General features: G+C 36.2%; 1 protein-coding gene across 1 annotated transcript in view; it reads left to right on the plus strand.

Moving 5' to 3' along the window:
- The window catches only part of TRDN (triadin), a 262339-nt gene that overhangs the window by 237785 nt on the left and 1841 nt on the right, over window positions 1-22713 (plus strand). The window contains 4 exon segments of the mRNA XM_067294583.1: window positions 2972-2998; window positions 4071-4106; window positions 4323-4367; window positions 5402-5449. Of these exon segments, the coding sequence (XP_067150684.1) occupies window positions 2972-2998; window positions 4071-4106; window positions 4323-4367; window positions 5402-5449 (156 nt within the window).

The following is a 22713-nucleotide window of genomic DNA, read 5'->3' on the forward strand; positions in this document are numbered from 1 at the left end:
CGTCTCTTCTAGTTAGTTTTCTCTTTTGAGTTATTTCCACCCAGCATACACATAGAAACCAGCGCTGGAAGATACCTGGAGGCAGGGTGAGCTGGTTCCATTAAGCTTCCTAACTTAATCTTCACTGTTAGGTGCTTAAAGTTAGACAGAATGAATACCCACCCTTTAAAATCTGCCAGAAGACACCATGTTGTCCTGAATCGTAGCTCCACGAGGAAACGGAGAAAATGAAGCATCTGAAGCATGCCCCCCGAAGGGTCTTCTGCAATCTTGAATTGCACTGTTCAGTTTTCAAGTTGCCATTGCAAAATCATTATTTGCTGTGGAAGCTGTTGGTGGTTTTATCTCCATTTTTGTCATGTTTGTATCTTATGTAAATTTTCCTCTATTTGATTCCACTATTCAAATTTGTTCAGTCTTAACATCACTGGATCCATTTACTGACATTTTATGTCTTTGCTGAATTGTTTATTTGAGAGACCCACCAATGCACTTTCCTGTAATACAGAACCATCAGAGACTTAAGTGAATAATTCCTCGGGCTTTCTATAATAAGGATCATTTTAAGCAAAAATCACTGTCTACAGTGCTTTTATATCAAGAACTATATTACCCTGACATACAGAGAATATGAAAGTGAAGATAGTGAAGATATTTTTGCTTGACCTTTGCAGAGGGTGTACCATATGGTCGGCAAACATGTAAAGCCATCATGTAAATCAGCAAAAGCTGTAGCCATGGACACAAAATACTCATTGGCCTTGAAACTCAGGTCTAGCAGAACTGTAAAACAAATCCATACCTTCATCCTGGGCCAAATTTATTCATACATTATATCCTGTGCTGTCTTATTGTAAAGGTAAATGGGGTGTAAATCAGTAGAGAAATTGGATTAAGTAAATGACAGTCTGTAAACAGAAATACAAAGCTGAGTTTTAAGAGTCCCTAGATTGTCAACAAATACATTTTTATGGTAACCTGTTAGGTGAATTAGCACACAATCATAAAATTAATTAGTAAATACCCTATTTTCACTATTTCTGTTTTAGCAAGCATGAGGTTCTTTCACAGCAATTGATCCTATATCAAATTTGAAGCTTTAATGAAACTTGAAACATACTCCCTGCATACTGATTAAAGTCTCTCAAATTATGATAGGTTACCTTTAACAGAGGAGAAAACTGGTGGCATTTCTTGCTCATATGAGAAGTAATACTGAACTGTATACAGTGTTTTGCAATCAGCATGAAGAATATATGGACTGGTATTTTCAAAAAACTCAGCATTGGCCAAACTCTATTCCCATGTAGTTCTATAACAAAAGTCCCATGATAGGGGTAAAGTGTTTCCCAGCGCCCTGAGAGAAAGTGAGAGTTTGCTGATGCTGTGGGAAGAGAAAATGTGCCTTATGTTGCATATGCCAGAAGGTCAAACTAGCTACCTTTCAGTTCAACAGTCTTCCAGCACCTTGCTGTCTAAGGGAACTCTTTCTCCCAGGTGAGGGTATATGCATGCATAGGCGGTGTAAATATAGTGACAGGTCCTTAAAATGGGATCCATAGAAGCCAAACAGTAAGCATTAGAAAATGCAGAGAAAAATGGGCTAGTCTAAGCTCCTTGGATTTAGGCAATCACTCAGCTAAGGAGTCAGAGCACAAACCCCTTTCTTAGATCTGGTGCCTCAGACAAATCTTTCTTTTTTCTTGCAAAAATGAGAAGAGGTAATAATCCATGGGTCAAGATGTTGTAATGTATCAGCTTTCAGCAACTATGAGCATGATCATGAGCAGAAATGTAAGTATTAAAGGAATTGACCATATTAGTATTAAATAGCAGCAAAATTGTCCTTTACTGAACATGTACGGTGACTAAGCATTGAGCACTGACATTTGTGAGCCCCTTATGAACCAAATCCTGAATGAAAGTTTTCTGGGATGCATTAGCAAAACCTATGCTTAACTGCAGTCTTAGGCATCCTGGTGAAAAAATATTGCCTGAAAGATGTTCACCTTGGTGAAAACTCCCATTAGCTGTAGGACCTCATATTCATCTGAAGCCAAAACTCAGCAGGAAATAAATACAGAAATAATTCAGTCAGAGGAGACCCTGAAATGTTTTGTGAACTTATTCATTTTTTATCCATCTCTAGGATATCTCTCTTTTATCATTCTCTAGGTTCGAGAAATAAAGGTTTTGTCTAGCTAGTGAGGTTTTACTCTTTCCTTAAAATAGGGTGAATAAAACTGGGACTAATAAAGTAGTGAGGAGTAAAAAATTCTTGGATCCCAAATCACATTTTAATTCATTTGTTTGATTTCCAAAGAGTAATGATGATCTCTACCAGGGAATTTCTAGCCCATAATGTAGATCTGTTGTGATTACTTATTATGGGTATAATAATCTCACAAGGAGATATGCTTCTTTTTGTGCTAGGTGCTGTACAAACATTTAATCAGGATTTTTTCCAGCTCTTAAAAGCTTTTACTCTAAAAAGGCAAGGCAGACTGATGATGCAGCAGAAAGTTATACAGAGGTGAATGGCAGCTATTCAAGGTTAGTGTCAGAGCCTTTGGTTGGGATGTACAGATAATAAGAAAACAGAGATAAAAATTAAAATTGAATACACTTTTTGGAAAAGAGAATAGGCAGCTATAACCTTGAATGCTTGTCTGAAAAGATCTCTATTTAAATGTTCGCTTGTCTGAAAGCTTTGACTGGCACAGTGGTTGCTTTGGCAGGAACCACGCGTGTTGGATTATAGTGCTTCAAAAAGTGGGACTCTTAGCACTCACTGTGAAATTTGGTGTGCGTGTCCATTGTAAAGACCCGTTTCTTTGCAAATTAATATTCTGCAGAAAAGTTGCAGATCAAAGAGATCTATTAAACTGTTACTTACCAAGAAAAAGCATGGTACTAAGCCTCATATTCCTTCCTTCCCCTTCTCTCTTCATTTCTGATTATTTTTCTGAAGAGCAAGCAGCTGAAATCCCAACAGCAGGTAAATATTACATTTCTCTGGTCTGCCTTATGGAAAGAATTAATGAACATACCAAGCTTGATGAACTATATGATGTATTAAATCACTAGTGGTGTAAACCAGCGTTGCTCAGCTGACAGCACTGCAGCTACACAGTTCTGTACCAGTCAAAGACTATTCTGATCATCTGGTTATTTTATTTTTATTGTTCATCTTCTGTAGCATGTTTTGGGCTGAGCTAAACAAAGGTGATTAGCACTGAGCAAGCTCATGTTAGTCAGATAACACATGTACCAGAAGACATTGAATGAATCATTATTACAACTGATTGGATCATATTGAGTGAAAATGAACAGTTCTTAAGGCAACCTGCCAGATTTCTGCTGTACTCAACAGGGAATACTGAAATGGGCTCAGACGCCTGAAGCAATCCACTTTATTTAATTTCAGTCTGCCTAGCTGAATAGAGTCACAGACCAACTGTCCATGTTTGGAGGGGTAGGGAAAAAGATGCCAGGAAGGAAAATGCACATGTTCTAAATTCATATACAATTAAAAAAATAAAATAAATCATAATCTACTGCTGCAGGTCATAAGAATAGCCACACTTAGTAGATCTAAAGGTCTATCTGGCTCCATAATCCTGAGAGGTTTTGTCCCTTTTGGAGGTGTTTTGTTTTGTTTTGTTTTGTTTTTTTACAGTAGAGATTGCTCATGGAAAGAGAGCAAGAAACCAGCAAAAGGCAGCATGATCCTTCCCCTGATGCTGCTTCTGCCTTCTGGCAACCATTAGTTAGGGAATTCTGGCAATAGTTTTCCACCTGAAGCCTCTATCAGGAGCTTCCAAACTGTTCTATCACCAGTGATATTCTGACCATTTCCAAAGACTGTTCAGAGAGCCCGAAACAACTACTGCCACTGACAGTAGCCAGCCATTATTTAATTCTAGATCCGTGGTATATATGCCATGAGACAGCTTTATCCCAGTTATAATTCCAGGGAAATTACTAGGGAGATCGGCATGTGCTTATTGTAAAAGTCCCATATACCTTATGCCTGTCTTTTAATGTTGTTTCCTTGTATATCTTTCTAGCCCAGAAAAAAACAAAGACAGTTAAGGAAAAAGAAGGTAAGAAGTTATTCTGTGTGTGCATATGTATGTAGAAGATCACAATGACAATAACATCAGATTACAATTATGCATTCATTACTGTTTGAAACAACCCCTGAAAGATTTTTGTTAATTTTCAAATAATTTTACTTGATGAGTCTAGGAAATAATCTTTTCATAATTTAATCAATCTACCAACCTTGAACCTTTCTTCACTTTTCTCTTCCTTTCTAGAAAAAACAGTTGAGAAGAAACATCTGAAAAGTGAGAAGAACAAAGGTAATAAGGGGATGGAAAACTCTGTAAACAGCAGTGAAAATGCAAACATTAGTTTATTCCGGGGGATTGGAATGAGGAGCTTTGTCAGTCTTTCTAAATGTATGCAAGTAAGGCAAATGATGAAACTGTACAAAAATCCCTGGTAACTGAATGTGTGGTTATACCCTCTGCGTGTGGGTATCAAGGTTTACACCAAGACATCCAATCTGGCCGTGGCAGTGCCCTGCCTGTGACCCTCCCCAGCTGCTACAACATTAGTCACAGGCACTCTACCTACAGATGAGTGGACTTAGGAGTCCCTGCTTAGTCTGCCATTATGCTCCCTAGTGAGGTGGTGCAAAGTTCATTTCCATAGCTTATGTGATGTTTTGGATCACTGACTTCATATTGTAGAATATTATATTGATAATGAAAAGTGCTTTTTATGTATAGGATATACTTCATGGTCACCTATATGCTGACTAAACTGTTGGACACAACACTGCCTTAAGTGTTTTCCCTATAGTAATATGCAGCTAGAAAAATGGTTTCTGCTATACCTATAATGCTAATTAGTAGTAATAAGTTTCACTAATTTATTAAGTTAGTAGTCTAAGAGATAAAGGTCATCTCTACATTGGTTAAAGACAATGCATTTTTTTACAGAAGTGCAGATTTGGAGCCAGATCTGCACAGGTTAGTTCTTAAAAGTTCCTAGGTGCTATGTGTGTTGAATACTTGTGTATACAACTTGCACATACCACTTGCATACAAACTTTGTATATTGGACTCCTGGAATCTTAAAAGACAGCAGTTAGCTAATTGTACTGGTGCAGGTTTGCTAAACTCATATCTAGAAAATGGTTTTCTCCTGCCTTTTTTTTCTCAACATAACATTTCTGTGCTTAAAGAGTTTAATATGAGAGTCACGTTTAAAAAACAGTCTGGTTTATACAGATTCTTAGTTGACTCCAACCCTAACATTTTTTTAGTGAAATTTAAATATTTTGGCCTGAAACTGAAGACTAATTTATCATCTTTCTTCTGTTCTTTAGGAGTCTCGCCAGTAAAAGAAGCTCCACAACATCACAACCTGACATCAGGTAAATGATTTTAATTTAGTCTTCTTTTATAAGGGAGGTCACACTTGCAGACTTTTCATGTCTCTCATTCAAGTGAAGGGGACTTGATGAGAGGCAAGCCAAGTGAATCGAATCCATAAATATTGCTCCTTTAGAGAATGATGAACTCAAATTGTATTGCTTTATCACCTTCTTAAAGTTTTAGACATATATTCAGCCAATTACTTTATAAACCAAGTGGCCTGTCATGAATTTGGCAGTGCACTTTTTCAAGCAAACATCTGCCCCTTTTATAAAATCTGTTCCACAGCAAAACCGAATAAAGAGAAGCAGGTGCAATTTATTTTTTCACATGAATAAATATCGACCCAGGAAAAAAAAAGGTAAAGAAAGGTAGGACATTTCAGGAGGAAATCTCCCTGCGTTGTGTTATCAGTTAGCTCCATATTTTTCTCAGTTTATGATATAAATAAAAATATGTTCCAGATTCTTGACTGGTATAAATTAATCCCTGTGACTTCAGTGGAACAGCACTGATTCATACCAGACAAAGATATAAATCTTTAATCTCGCCTGTGAGTTATAACTGCATTACACAGAAAATATGAACTAAATATTAATATGGGTCTTCCTGGTTCAACTTTGTTGTCTTCAACAAGGGAGAAAAGAATTTCATGTCAAATCACCCAGACTGTTTTGTTGTACATGGTTTTGTTTATCCTTTTTACTATAATTAGAATATTTTATAGTCCTATATAGATTATAGAAACGTGTAATGTATGTGTAGTTATATGTATCTATGTATGTATGTGTATAAACTTCAAATATTTTAATAACAATTTAAAAAGTAACGAAGTGAAAAACACATGCAGAGCAATCAGACATCAAAGAATAGAAAACTAAGATCAAGGACCTAAAGGTTAGCATGTGGGTTTATATGAAAAAACTTATACATATGGCTCACAAGACTGCTGTATCAGGCCCAATAAACTTAGTAGGAGAATGACTTAACTTTTCTTCCTCTTCTTCCTCTTCCTCTTCTTCTTCTTCTTCTTCTCCTTCTCCTCCTCCTTCTCCTTCTCCTTCTTCTTCTTCTTCTTCCTTTTCTTCTTTTGATTGGGAATGCAGTGTTTTAGAGTCAGATGTAGACTTTTGTACCTCTTAATAATTCTATAGTTAACTGATAAATGCAGAATGCAGAATATTTGTGGCAAAAATGGCCCTTACTATTTCATTAAAATAGTATTCATATTGATCAAGTAGTACTAATCATAGTAAATAAAAGTAAATTAGACCAGAGAGTTTTCCCAGGGAGAAAAGAATTTTCTTATGGAGCAAATTCCAAATTCAGTGTAAAACAGGAATGCATTAAAAATGTATTAAAATTGTATTAAAAATGTATTAAAAACTTGTTTGCTACAGGACTTTGTCCTGTACACCACCATGCCCCTGCAAAGTTTGCTATTGATTATGCATTACTCAAACTGTGTTACGGTGGTTTTTACTTACAATAACTGCTATAATCAGGTAATTTAATTGTACTTTGTCATTGTGCAATTATTCTTGACTGGATGTTTCCCAGATCTTAAACATCTCTGTGCAAACATTTCTTCATAAGTGGTTTTGCAAGTAGATATATTATGTATTTTCAAGCCATTCCTTGTCCACTAAAAAGAATAAGTTAGTTTGCAGACAATGGATAAAAGGTTTCCAGAAGAACATCAAAGTGATTTCTCTTTATGAATGTTGCTCTTTGGTATTTGCTCAGCTTGAGAATTTAAAAGCTGAGACCAATTCCTAGGTCAAATACACTTGAGTTGGAACTTGATTTTTTTTCCAGTGTTATTTGCAGATGAAGCTGTGCATTTTGCACAGTGCATTGAATATTCATACTTTTTGCTGATAAATAGAACTAGAAAAGGATTTAAATATTCTGAGCTAATCTATAAATTTAAATAGTAAATCTTCTTTTAGCTTTGAAAAGCTGAATAGAGCAGATTCACATATTCTTAGATTTTGATCTGAGTCCTTCAACCTTTCCCAGGTATTAAAAAGCAATCAGATAAAGAAAAAGAAGCAATTTGAAAAGCTGTATATATCTTCAATTTTAGGTTGTTCCATATTTAAACAGAATTTTAAGCAGTCCCTTACCTTGCATAAACAATGGTGATATGTGTAGTATACACTAAATTTTACTTCTTGGTAGAGCTGTAAGGAATTACAATTCTTTTCCCCCCTTTCTGCTGTCCTAAATGTCAAAACTGACTTCTGTATGCACATTGAAACTTACGCACACAAAAAATGGGAAATCTTGGAACTACTGTTTTTTCCTCTGTCTTACAAAATTGTATGCACAAGCAGACAAAAACAGATTTTTTAGACTCTGAAGTCAAATTTGAGGGGAGCACTGATTCAACTTTGTGGTGAAGACTATCTTCTATACCTTATATAAATCTTCTCTACACATAGAAGATATACATACATATACCTAGATACACACATATGTATTCTCTATATATACCTTCACTATATAGGTGTGTGTGTCTGTATATATGTATATATATACACATCTTCTATACCCTTTTTCTTTATAGAAAAACTGCATACTTCTTTACATGTCCAGATTTGTTTCAGTGCTTATACCAGAACAGGAAAATCTAAATTAATCAAAAGTTGATTATGTTTATTGTAACTGCCTTGTAATTGGCCTTGTGGCTGGAAAGTCAGGAAACACTGTGTATTGTATTTGTCATATAGATAGTTGAAGAGGTTGATGTTTTTACTGTACCTTAGCCCACCAATATGCAAACATTGCAATAATAAATAGTAGTAGTGATGGAAGACTATGAAAAGTGAGAAATAATAAGATTTGATAATAATCCCATATATATTTCTCTGTTAAATTAGAGAAATGTGTGATTGCTTTCAAGGTAATAGAAATCTATTTAGTCATGCTGACGTCTCTGGCATCTTGTGTTGTAAATGAAGACTTACAAAATTCGTGCATCTATTCCATAAATTATTAGATGTTTAAAACTTTCTTGGACATGAGAATTTCTATACTCACTGTCCAGTCAAAGAAATTGTACCTCTGGGAAACCTAAAATTATCGTAAAGCAGAGTAGGAATATCCTTTACATGAATATAGGGCTCTAGCACTTTGACTGAAAAAAGCATATCTCAACTAGGTTTATTCTCTGCTTCTACAGTGATAGATAGCAATATGGTTCCTGAGATGTTTTCCATCATAAAAAGGAATAATTTCATTACATTATCAGCAGAAGATATTCAATGGCACATAGACATCTCCATTTGAAAACCTCAGCAACTCCAATGGATTAATTCATTACAAGTCTGTATTAGCATGTGGTGATTGGTTGTTACCAATCACCAAAATTGCCATATTACCTTGCATTTTGTGTCTCCCTGAAATATATTTTCCAATCCAGAGAGGATTTCTGAATCTGAAAAAGCAGAAAATAAGTTCTATTTGTTGTGAGAACCATTTATGAGACCTCGAAGGAAATTTCCTCAATGCTGAGGTGACATAAACTTGCCAGCATTGCAACACACAAGATTTTTTCCACAGATCATTATTTTGACAGAGAATTAGACCTTTTCTTGCTTCTCTCTTTTTTTTTTTTTGGGGGGGGGGTACAGCCTTTGAATACTTAGGAGAAAAATATGATTTATTTCACTACTCCTAAGTTGCACTTGTAGTTAAGATCACTAAGTGCAATCATATGGGTCTATAGAATATAAGAATATTTCATAGAATATAAGTATTGAGCTACCATAAGAGATAATGCACAATATCCAAAAGAGAAGGCAAGCACCTCATCAGTACAGGATAGGTAGCTCTCATCAATAAATAGGTGATGAATTCATTGTTCTGATGAACTCCAGATGCTATATTTTCCACTCTCTCTGTCACCCAGGCAGTCTGTGTAACCCAGATTTATGATGGATTCAAGTATTCTGTCAGCAGCTTCTTCCAGAACTTCTGCTGTCCTGAAGTTGACAATTTGAATGCAACTAGGTCAGCGAAGCTGAACAAAAATGTTGAGGAGAGAAGATGTGCTGTCCGTTCTCAAAATGGAGATATAGATCAATAAAAGGACCATTAAGAGTAACAGCTGTGTCTTCCAGAGTAATAACAAAAATAGTAATAACATCCTTGATATAATTTGTATTAGAGGGTCATCATTTTTTTCTCATCAGAATTCAGCAATAAATCACTAACATTAATATTGTATTTCCTGGATATAAGAATTCTTACCATTGCCTGGAAAATAATAGAAGGAGTGGCACACTGAAGGGTTTCGTAATTTTTTGTATAAGATCTGTGCTCAATTATTTACAAGATCCGCGTGTAGCCTTGTCTACACATAATGTTGTCATGCAGTAAGATTTTACAGTGCGCTTGCCACTCTGCAGCATAAGTATTCTGCGTGAAAATGCTAGGGCTGCTTGCAGGAGAGTTCATGTAGGACAGTCTTCATGCTGTAGGTTTACAGCTTTCATAGACAAGCCATGAATGTCTCAATGCTTAAGGTGTGTTAGAATTGGAGGAGTAGGGCTGCATATCCAAGCTTTCCAACAACTTGATGTTAGTCATTTCAGGATTTTGAAGCTGACTTTTTAGAGTAATACTTAGAAGCTAAGTTTCTACAGGCTTGTCTAACTAGAGACATGGAGGGATGCTGTGCATTAACAAGATGCATGAGTTTAAAGAGCCTAGTTAAAATGCTTGAGTGGTCACTTACTAAAAGGTAAGGTGACCTTGATTTAATTAAGTTTAACTTCAATTTTGAAATTGAATTGAAGAAAATTTCACTAAGGCTGCTTTAATTCAGAATGAGTACCCACACAATACTTTAATAAGGCCTAATTAATCCATTTTAAAAGTTAACTTGGATTAATTTTCTTGAATGTTCTTACATAGCCATATGAGGGAGAAATGTCAGACATATTGTGTTAGGCAGGTAAAATGAAAGTCTTGTAGTCTAATCCAAAGCTGATTAAATGTCACTGGAAAACCTCTTATAGATCTCAATGAGTTTTGAAACTCAAAATCGGTAAAAACACACCACAAATAGGAACAGTACATCCATATTATTTCAATTATAAGCCTATAGATAGCCTCTCAGTATAGTGTCGTAATTTTAATTATGAATTACAGACGTATTATTTAAGTTCGCCAAGGATAAGTTTTATCTTCAGAAATATAGAACTCGATGTGAAGAATCTAGAAACACTTTGTGTTTCTGCTGTGTCTTCTGCACAAGGATATCTAGCCTTGGCTCCAAACTAATCCCCTTCTTTATATTTGGCTGTATTTGGTAGTTCCAATACATTACCTAGAGTTTATACGTTGTCATGATTTCTTTAAAGAACATTCCTGTCCTAATTCCTGCTGAGAGATATTCTCAATCTGCTTTGCATTATAACTAAATTTTCTTGGACTCAGCTTAAAGCGTACTTCCATGGTAAACAATTGGAGGTTTTCATGATAATCAGCAGAGTGGCAACAGACGAGTTGATTCAGATCAGTTTCCATGTAGCATCTTGTTATTAGCCACTTCTTAATAGCCCTTACAGTTTACTCATTCAATCTTTAAGTTACTAAAGAACATTTAAGAAATGATAGAAAATGTTTAAGAAATCTTAGAAAAAGATACTCCTTTTCTTATTCTTATGCAAGTCATAGCAGTGTCACAGCTGTGAATGTGTTTTACAAACCACATTGATAGCTCCTAAACTAAAATCCTTAACAGATAAATCCTGAAGATTAGTGAGCAGAGAGAGTCCTTATCAATCAACAGTGAAAACCAGTGTTAAAAACATAAGGTTAGATCCAAAACATTATTTTAGAAGACTTTAAAGTCCCAAACAATCTTTCAAATGGTTTTCCTAAAGCCTAAGGCTTCTACATTCATAATGTGCCTTCCCATGCAAGCAGATAATTTGGGGGGCTCTTGCATTGCAGCTTTTGAGATGGGGAATACTGCTGGCCTGGTGTTTTGTTCCTGCCTAAACTTCATTAGGATCCAGAAATTTGATTGTCGATGCCCCTCTGCCAGGCAAGCTTTGAGTACAACTAACACACCAGCAAGAATCAGTCCCTTCACAAAATGAAGCTGTAACTACTTTGCTTCCAAAATGGTGGTGATAGTAATACTTCCTCTGTACTTGTCTGGTTGTTTTGTACTCTCACAGAGAATTAGTTTACACTTATTCAGAGCCCACAGAGAGATTCATCTTAATATCCTCCACCTCCCAGGAAAACACTAGCGCTATTGAGTTATAGAATAATATGGGAGTGGGACACAATCACTGTTCCTCTTGAATTTGCGCAATTCTGGATCCATGAATACCAGAGTTCTGCGTACTGGAAGATAATAGTCAGTATTTATCCATTTGGCATAAGGTTCTGATTCTGCTTCAGATACTTGTTTAGGCAAGCTACATCAAGATGGTCACTGGGTAAAATTTGGAAATAATTCTGAATTGAATTTTGTTCTTATGCCTTCAGGCACATCCAGGAATGCACATAGCGAGCTCTTGTGGCTGGCATGCATATGTAGAGCACAAAACTTAGGTACCTGGAGAGCTTTGCAGTCCATAATGGAAGGATTTTTTTGCGTGTTCATTGGAGAGCTGGTTTCTGAACTTGATTTCAAACATAAGTGCTGACATTCAACCTAAATCATATTCTAGGTGTCTGAAGTATACTGTAAATCTTGGCACACAAACTTTATTGGACCTCTCCCAAAGCACTTGTTAATATATCTTCTGAGCTTGGAATGGTCATTTACATCCAAAGGGAAAGAGCAAAATTCTACCAGAGAATACAGAAAGGGAAAACTCAGAGCACAGGGAGATATCCCAAAACGAAAGAGGGATCATTTGGGCGAAAAAAAAAGGTTTTCTCCAAATGAATTGGAGAAAATTGCTGAATTGCCTCCAAGCATTACTCTGAGGGGCTGGAACAAAGTCCAGAATTCAGGTACCACAAGTGTCTGAAATTAAGCAGGATGAATTTGGGCCTATTGGGGTTTGTCTGTAGCATAGTTCAAGCACTGTCCCTTTCCTGAATTTTTACTGTCATAAAGAAGTGGAGTTATTCTTGGCAGAAAAAAGATAAATCTGTACACATAATACTGCACACATCCAAACAAAGCTTTATTTAATAAATATTTGACTTAGGACGATAATTTTATTGAGTCAGAAAGAAACTAAGAATACACTTGCATCACTCAAATACAAGTTTCACCTTAATTAGTTGCTTAACTGTTTCACTGTCCTTATCAGTCACTATGTTCCTTTCCTTTCCTTTCCTTTCCTTTCCTTTCCTTTCCTTTCCTTTCCTTTCCTTTCCTTTCCGTTCTGTTCCGTTCTGTTCTATTGCATTCCTTCACAGGTCAACAAATATCTGGTATTAACTTCCAGCTATTTGGTTTTATACATGTTTCTGTGCATAAATGTGTTTGTATGTAAAGTTTAAAACAGTCTTTAGTGACTGACAGCTCTTCAGAAATGACAGTTTTAACCCAATATGTTATAATTGCATTAGTTGAACATGCTGGCCATAGGAATGAGTCGACAAAGACCATGTCACATCAACATGCTTAAGGTACATGATCAGCACACAGTACACCTATCAAAACACTACCATTGTTTATTAAACAAACCAACAAAATACAATTCTGTATTGCTGCCCACCAAATGCCGCTGTCTGATGTAAATACCACTGTGAAAAAAATCCAAGATTTAAATAAACTTTGGATCAGGCCCTACGTTAATTTTTTGTCCACTCTTAAGCATCATACTGGGAATGATTTCATTAATTTGCTTCTATATTTCATTAATGAAATGCATAAGAGAGCAGTACCAGGCCACTTTGAAAGTTTAATGCCAGCAAAATTGTGAAGAATATCATTTTGACTGTGTACTCTGATCATTGTTATGCTTTGTTGGAAGTGTCTGTATTATCACAAAAGTGTTGCATTGTTACAACTTGCATGGTTTTATTGCCTAACAAAAAGAAGTTTATAATGAATTTGGAGGGGGTTCCACTTTGGGGATATTCAACCCATTTTTGTGAGAATTACATGGTTTATGAACGGTGACCATAACATGGAATATAACACTTCTCTAAATGCATCATACTGGATGGTGTAAGAGCCAGTTAGCAAAATATAGAATTTTTTTGATCCCTTGAAAGAGTATTTATGTGTCACCTATCACATTCAGGCTTAAACACAGAAATAATAAGTTTCATCTTTATTTGTGACTGTTTGCAATTGCCTAAAGTGTATTTTATTGCCACTGAAAATGGTTTAATTGGATCATTACAGCGCATTATCTAGAGTCCTCCAATTAAACATTTCATTTTTCTTCCTCAATCAGCTGCAAGTATCTGGTATAATTTAGATTGCAGTTATGAGATTGTTGGACACAATCAAGGAGAAAGTAGATCCTAAACTCCAAGGATTCTTGGAGTCTCACCCCTCCAAGGTTTCCAAGGAGTCTTTCTTCCCCTTCTATGGCATGAAATCTGTAGGGAACAGGGGAACTATAACAATTATAACATACAAATATACAAACAAACATATAAACTGTAACAATTCAGTAGCAGCTCCAGGAGGCCAGTATTGCTGTAGGAAGATAGAACATAAGGTTATTTTCTTCCTGACTCAGATAAATGGCAATTGGGAATAGCAGAGAGACTCAGAACGTTTGGTCTTGCAGCCGGTTAATCTCATCGTTGTCATGCATTTGATGACCAGAGGTCTAGCAGGGCAGCACCACATTTCCATATAGCACTGGAAGATCTGGCCATTGCTCTTAGTGGCAGAACTTGTTTGTGTCTGGAAAACTAGTTTAGCACTTGCAGCTCATCGTTCATTAGTCAAAGAACAATTCTATTTTGGGAACCTGTACCTACAGAAATCAATTTTTTTAGAATAAAGATCTCACTCAGTAAGTTTTGTTACTGTTTTTACATTTTAAAAGAGCACTGACTCTGATAACTAACTAATAATAGCTGGTTTTAAGCAGCTCTAGTCTTAGGATCTTACATTTTTACTCTGGTGATTTTTTTTTTTTGGTAAACTTGGCCAGAAGTGACCTTCCAGTGCTATTGATTTTATACATTTTATGTGTTTTAAACCAAGAGAGCAGTATCAAAGATATATGTCATTGACTTTGTACTGATAATATTTTTTGTCCCACTGATTGAAAAACACCAGTAAAGACTAGTTTCTTTTGTGTATTCAGCAGCCTTTTCTGAGTGAGTTGTGACCACAGAGACTTGTAAGGAATGGAACGATGTTCTGGGTCTTTTGCTCATTTTTGAGCATTATTTTTCAAAGCAAGGGTACTTTTTCTTTTAAATTACAACTGTTTTACCTACTCCATTTAATAGTGACTTGGAACAGCTGCTTGTCAGTAACCTTAGCACTCGGAGGGCAAACACTGGCAGTCAAAGCCTAGAGCCTTATTAACTCATGGGTGAAAATTCAAAATTTCAATGAGCTCATGCATTTCTCTTCCATTTTCATTAATGTCTTGCAGGGTATTGTTACATTTTTGCCTGATATTTTAATAGAAAGCCATTTTTTTCCAGATAACTTCTGGTGTAATGTTGTTCTCTATAGCTGTAGCTTAAAGAAGCAGACATGGCCTGATAACTAACCTTGCAGTATGCATGCTGCTGCTATATGCATCATCTCCCAAAGTCAGAGTAATGGTCTACAAATACTTAACAGATAGTGAGTGCTAAGGCTTTTTCGCTCTTATCCATTCATATTAATGAATAATGTAAAAGGCTTCTTTCTGAAATTTCTCCAGTGTTCCTCCATTAATTCTTTGCTACTTTCAGATTTTCATCATCACTGAATGAGGGTATTTCCCAGGTGTCAGGGTGCTTCCTTCCACAAAAGTGTAACCACGCTGCCATGTTAGTACCACAGTCCCACAGTGTTGGAAGAAGAGTCACCAAGTAGAACGTGCAATCTGAGGTCTCACGGCTGTAGAGACAGTGCTGTTACTAGTATTTAATTCTGCTAGTTGAACACCATTAATACTGTTGTATTAAATAACTTATCTGAACAGTCCACTTGCTAAAATATATATGAAAACTTAGACAGTGTTTGCAAAGATGAGCAATTACTTGCATTGTATTGCGGACAGTAGAGTACAGGCTTCAACTTCCCCTTGACAGCTACTTTCTGGCCATTCTAATTTTTTTTTCCTTATCCAAGACATAAGATATGAAACAGATACACTCATGGGACAATTTCTTTTTTTTTTCTCCCAACTGTCAGTACAATGCTACAAAAATATCATTTTAAATGGATGGTTTTAGATAAGTAGAATCGATTTAAAGTGATTTTGATATTTCTTTTAGATGTGATGTATATATAAAAGTATTTGCCTCTTCCTTTCCTCTCTTTCCTTCCCATTAAGCATTATATTTCCTGAGAATGACAATAAAGTGACTGTACAGCGTACTGAACAATAAGAAAGGAGTGGGAAAAGATTTATCCAAAAAGATAAATCTATTTTTTGAAGCAAATTGTGTTGTGTTTTGAAGAGCCAGTATACAAACATGAACCATATTATGAGTTTAAGAAAACAATATTTGTTTTATTGCACAGGCTCTCAGCATTCAGTTTTGCTATTCAGAGAAACAGGATTTAATTAAATGGCAGCTAGAGAGTGCAGTTAAGCAGAAAGACTTAGATACTCATATTAGGAAGGGTGAAAGCAAAAGTTTGTGATATTTAGCAAGGATTCCTCACCATTTCCCCTCTTTACTGTCTCTCCCAGTGATTTCTCTGGTCAGTTTGTCAGGGCATAATTTTACTGAAGCGTTAAGGGAAAGAGCTTTAATTGTTTGGTAGGGAAAGCAGAAGAGCAAGGAGAATAACATTTGCTTCTCTTCCTCATCCTTTCTTAATTGAGGAGGCAAATGAACACCTCCAAGGTAATGATGAACACCTCCAGAAAAATGATTTCAGAGTTGTTCAGCTCCCCAGTCATCTGAACATGCTGTCATTGTTTGTGCATGGTTCAGTTTTGATTGCTTAGCCAGAACACTGTGTATGCATTCATAGCAAATGAAAATTGATCAGGAAGAAATGAGTGCAATTGTTAACTTTAATAATCTTTCCTCTAATTCATAATTGCTTACTAATTAGCTTATTTTAATGCTATGATTGCCTGAATTTTTGTACTTTGTTGAATTGTTTAAATCTATTAGGAAAGTCATTAATTGAAGAAATCTGATTCAACCTAGAAAATGCCAGTAATAAAAATTGTTTCCTCACACATTCTTTATAATTTTTCCCTAATAACCAATTTGCACTTCTTCTGAATAAAAGCTATTGCTTTTTAATGAGTATGTTTCTTGGTGACTTGCCTTTCAAACAGTTTTCTGAGCCTTGTGCAAATGGGACTTTAACTGTTCTGAGACATAAGTAGGAACACCTTTATGTTCTTTAGGAATAGTCAGTTTTATTCCTCTGAATTTTCTACTCCCTTTCCTTATAAGATTAATAGAAAAAAATGATTATATCAGTAAAAAATTACATTTATTTGTTTGTTTGGATCATCATAATTCCTTACACAAAACTCCCATTAATTTCTTGAGAAGGCACTTAAACAGTAGTTTTGTAGATATAAAACTATGTCAAAGTGGTCTCCTTTAAAACAATACTGGATTAAAACTATGTCCTTATGTTAGCTCAGAGCAGGAACAGATTTCATGAAAGATATCATAAGATACCTAGACAACCTTGGAATTTAAATGTGTTCTCAATTAGACTGCACATAGCTAATGGACATGAAGAGTGTTTTTCTTCTTAATCCCCTGATTTACCAGCTCTTATACTAGACATGCTGTCTAAGTGGAGCTACAGCCTGTCATCCTTTGGAAATTCTGGTTCAATGTGTTGGAAGCTGAGCTCTTTTACAATGCCCCAGTACCCTGACTTTTAAGATCCAGCACATCTCTTAAGGATGGAGTGCTCTCATGTAAATCAGTTTCCTTAAAGAACTACTTCAGCTAAATTAACACAAAAACAATTCCAAAATAGACTACTTAGTATAAGGGGTATAGTATATATTAGTATATAAGGCATAAATATGCAGAATGACAGTGAGCAAGTCAGTGCCTACCTAGCACTAAGCTTTTATAGTCTCTCTCCCACTACAGAGTTTAGTTAATTAGCTGGCAGATGCTCCACAGCCTTTGCGCTGGTGACTGTGCTTCTCGTGAAAATCATTCCCTATCCAGATTCTTCAAAGAAGGAAACCCCTGCCTGGGGACCCCTTTATTCCCTTTGCATGGAAGGTCCTTCAGGTGATCTACTTGGGTTTAAAACTCTTCTCTTCCCCAGAAATTTCTTAATGCTTTTCTCAGCTGGGAGAGATTTTTGATCTTACTATCACTTCCTCAGTGCCTGCTTTCTCTTGGATTGGAAATGTAAATGGCTGAGTGTGAATCGTTTTGCCCAGACAGTAAATAAAGACTGTTAACCAATATAACCCACCATAAAGGAAAAAACTGTTACCACCTGTTAAACAATATTCAAACCTGAAAGCAGAGCTTTCGCATACATTGATCCTAATATTATATACACATTCATGTGAACTGATGATTTATGTCACACACAAATAGACTTAGCTCTTTATTGATTTCACCTGGGATGAGACACAGAATAACCAATCTGTTTGGGATGGTAAAAGACTTGCGGATGACACCATATTAATATCTGTAGGAGATATGATAGAGATGGTGAGCTTTGAAAGTTAGATCTGCTTCTGGGATGTGTTTGGACTTCTGTGTACCTGTCTGCTGGTTTTCAGACAAGTCATTTCTGATCTTTAGAAATCTTTGCCTTAGATGAAACTCTGGAAATGTAATAGTGTCTAAAATCACTGTTTAAATATTCCAGCAGTCTTATGGCTTTGGGAATGTTTTTGTTCTCTTTGACACTGGAACTGCTGTCAGGCTGTTGCCTATTACCTGTTACCTTTTTCATTAAATAAGCTTAAAGAGAGCAAATAACAACGAATATGCAATTTACATTCTAGCACTTTAAATATTAAACAAGGCCCTCAGAGCAGTTTTCATACACCTGTTCTGTGGACTGCAAAAACCATGGGCAAAGACTTAGACAAAAAGATGGTGCTTTGGATTCTCCATTGCAGGCATCATCCACAGCCCCAGCTACTAGAAAACCTAAACCTAAACTTCTTAGCAGTTTTTTCCTGGTTAATTCTCAGATTCCTGAGAAGCTTGGAGCTCCGCTTCCAATGCCTAACACCTCTGAGTATTAGGCATTTATCTACCTATATCCAGCTGAAATCAAGGATTGGGCCTCTGTCACAGAGCCTGAACTTGTAGGTATTTTTATTATTTCTCTGACAAACCGATTAACTGCATCACAGCAAAAATTCAGGGGATGCTCCATGCGCTCAGAAGGCAGCGGAGGCAAAAGCAGGGCTCTCTGCATTCCAGACACACCACAGATGTGAGACACCTGCATTTTTTCCTCCTTTCTGCTCAAGAATTGAAGGCACCAGGAGAGTGCTCTTGCAATATTTCTTACATTTCTTGGAACCAGCCTTCTGTGTGAGATACCTGTGACTTAGAGAGAAAGAGCACACATAAGGTCAGTGGAATATTTGTATAATTTATCAGATGACTATGTCATGTGCTTAGCATTTCCTTTCGACCAGTCCAGACCAGCTTCACACAAAATATGAATCCAGGCTTTTTTCCTTGTTCCTTTGTTTTCTGGAACTCATTCAGAGAGAAGAAATTCTCTCTGTATGCTGCATAGTTACTTAACATGCTGCATAGCTACTTCACTAAGGATGCCGGAGTTCTTCAGAACTCAGGATCTTCTTCCAGGTCCCTGCTTCCCACAAGCTAGGTGTTCCAGTGCATAATTTAAGAAGTCCCAGATTTCATATTATCTCTAGCCCTAAGTTTCTTAGCTACCAGTACTTGCTCATTTCAGTTGTTTTCTCTCTGGTAGGCTTACTTGCTTTTACTGCTGAAGGTTATCAGTAGAAAGAAAGAAAAAAAACCCACAAGGATGTCACAGAATCACAAGACAGCAGTGATATTTGTGTCCATCAAGGATGGGGCACTGTAAAGCCTCCAGTGCATATGCTGGTTCACTACTGGAACAAGTAAGAAATACCACAATTCTTGTCCCTCCTTTAAAGAAGAAAATTCATTACAGTCTTGGGAAGGAAAGGCACAAAAACAGAGACAAAATTACAGCCATGCTTGGTCTGAGCAAGAATCATACAGACTGCAGTCTCCATTTCTTCCATTGCTTTTCAGACCAGCTTTACCATATCTCTCTGTTTCATTGCTAGGTTTCCATCAAGGGAAATTTGTGCTGATCTTGGTCAAAATGCATGTTTGCTTAATTAGACAGACAATGATAGACCTATAACCGTGGTAGGATGAAGATTACTTTTTCCCATAGGGCTAGCAGAGACTTAATTTCAGCTACTCAGCTGTCATACTCTTTTCAGAGATGTGTATAGGATGAGAGACAACAGACACAAGCTGCAATAATGGAAATGCAGTTTTCCAAAATTACAGCCAAAGATTTTTCATACCCCTAAAACAGGTTTCTACAATTATTCTGTGCTCTGTGATGTAAAGTCAAAACAGGTATTTTTCCTAGAGAAACAGTTCTCATGAGTTGTGAATGTGGTTCTTTTTTTCTCAGCTGTGAGGAAGACTTAACTGTTCTCACTCCACACTCATTTCCATCTGAGCAAAAATCATTTAAAAGACAGTATTAATGCTATTCTCCCAAACATCATTAAATCCATCTACATTGACAAAAACATGCATTGCTATTACTTTACAATAAATTCTGTTTCTCTTTTCTTAGAAAAAAAAAGAGTGCTCTTCCATGATCTGAAAAACAAAGCAGCAAATACTCCCTTCTCCATCCTTCCAAAAAAGAATTAGTCTTAGGTACAGATTTATCAGATGTGCTTATATAACACTTATTTAGCTTATTTAGCTATAACTTGTGAAAGAAACATTCCTAGATTTTTCAGCATTGACTTTTTTTTTCCTACAGTAATACTCATAAGTGAAATTTAAGTAATTTATGAATTCTCATAAGCAATATGCTAAAAAAAAAACCATAAGGCCAGAAATAAGGTCTTGTTGTCTCAACTAATTTGAGAAAAGTCTTGCAGTATTAATTCACACGTTTTGCTCCTGACTGTTCATCCTTTTTGGTAACATTTGCCCTGAAGATATGAGATAATACCTTACAAGTGAGAAACTCTTTTCAGTTTAAAAGCCACATGCTGTATTGGCATTGAATGTGGGAATTATGAAGGCAGAATGGGATGCATTTGTATCTTATTTGCATGCCAAAATTCAAATTGTTCTCCTGGCTGTGGTTTGTATTATAACACTGTTGCTGGTTCTGATGCAGACACAGTTCCAAAGGTGTGGGTATTTGTTTGAGTGAAGTCTTTATCTGCATGTTTTGCAACTCAGGTTTGCATGATAGAGCAGCATAAGTAGGAAAACATGAAAGAGAAATAGTGAAAAAGCACATAAAATGCATCATTCTGAAGCCATTTCCTCCTGCACAGACTTATTCTACAAAGACTTACTTTGTTTTATGTACTTACCAAGTTAGAATATGTTAAAGACAGACCATTCAGTTAACAGAAAGTATGCATCTCATCAGCAATAAAGAAGAAAGACAATATATTAGATATTTACCAGAAAAAAAGGAGATACAACAAATGTTTGCAATATGTCTGCTTCCTTATCCTAAGAAATCCTGTACTAGTCCTGCCTTTTCTAGTCTACATGTTCTTATTCCAGTTCCATTTGCAGTTCTTCCTATTTCTATTCTTCAGGCTTCCCCACTCTCAATTTGTCCACAATGTAACTCTTAATCTGTTTTTTCTTTTTTTCGTCTCAGTCATAATCGCCAACCCTTGCCTCCCTTCTTAACATGAGGTTGTCCTACTGTTTTCTAGAACCTTAATCTCAATTTCTTGACCCACCTAGACCTGTTTCTTTCCTCAAGCTCTTCAGTCAAGTTGAGCATCACCAATTTTGACTTCCAATCACTTCAGGAATCATTTGTCCCAGGCACTTTGCTGGACTAATATCAGTCTCCTACCATGCCGATCAGGCTATTTCTTTGCTTGACCAGTCACAGTTTCCACCACAGCCACCCACTCCTTGCCCTTGTCACAAGCCAGATAGCTTCTGCCCTCAACATCTTCCCTTAAACCCACTAAAATACTGACACTTTTTAAAGAAAAGATATTTAAATGTTAAGAAAATATTTTTTTTCTTCCTTGCTGTTTTTCTTGACATGTCTCAGTTGTTCTCTGTTGGGCTTTTTTAATCAAAAATTAATTTCAGCCTGCAACTTATTTCAGCACGGCAAGTTTCACCACAGATGACAGATAAAATGGCAACAAAGTTACTGGAATTAGAGTCTTATGAAAGGAAGTATCATGCAAACTTAAAAAAAGGCATCACTACCTTCCCCAGCTCTCCTGAGTTTCTTCTTCATCCTACATTTTCCCAATGTTTTCTGAAGACAGATGATAAGTAACAGCCTGTATAAACATTTGAACGTCACTTGTTGCACTCATCATAAGTATGTATTGGCTGAACAACAGGACTCACTTCACAAACACTACAGGTGTCTCAGGAATAACACAGTCCAGGGTGCTCTTTAATATTAGAGGTTCCAAATACGCATCAATTTTAGATTTTTTTTTTCCCCAGACACTTCTATTCTCTTCTATGCCTAATTTTCACATTTAGTATTAAGGTCGATCATATTTAGTCTGTAACTGTAGGCCAAGTTACATAAGTCTGAAAGTTTCCACTCTCCCTTCCTGTTCACAAATTTAGAGACTTTTAGCAGCAGACTGACTGTAAGTCAGATTTTTAAGCAAAATGGTTGCATCAGTCAGTAGTAGTGGTGATTTTAGAATGATAATCAGAAAACATATCTAGAAAGTGCTGTGGTGTCAGGCATGCTATAATTACAATATATAATTGTGTTTAAAATGATGCTTATAACAGACCCAACATGTATCAGAACTTTGTGAATGTATGAAAAGAAAGAGAACTAATTTTTGAGCATTTGGATTGCATGTACAATACAGGCAATTTTTAAAATCACTTTTATTACCTTAAATAAACCTTTAAGTGGGGCTAGGAAGTGCATGATGCCCTATTTACCTTC

This window comes from Apteryx mantelli, chromosome 3 (genome assembly GCF_036417845.1).
Source record: "Apteryx mantelli isolate bAptMan1 chromosome 3, bAptMan1.hap1, whole genome shotgun sequence".
Lineage (NCBI taxonomy): Eukaryota > Metazoa > Chordata > Aves > Apterygiformes > Apterygidae > Apteryx > Apteryx mantelli.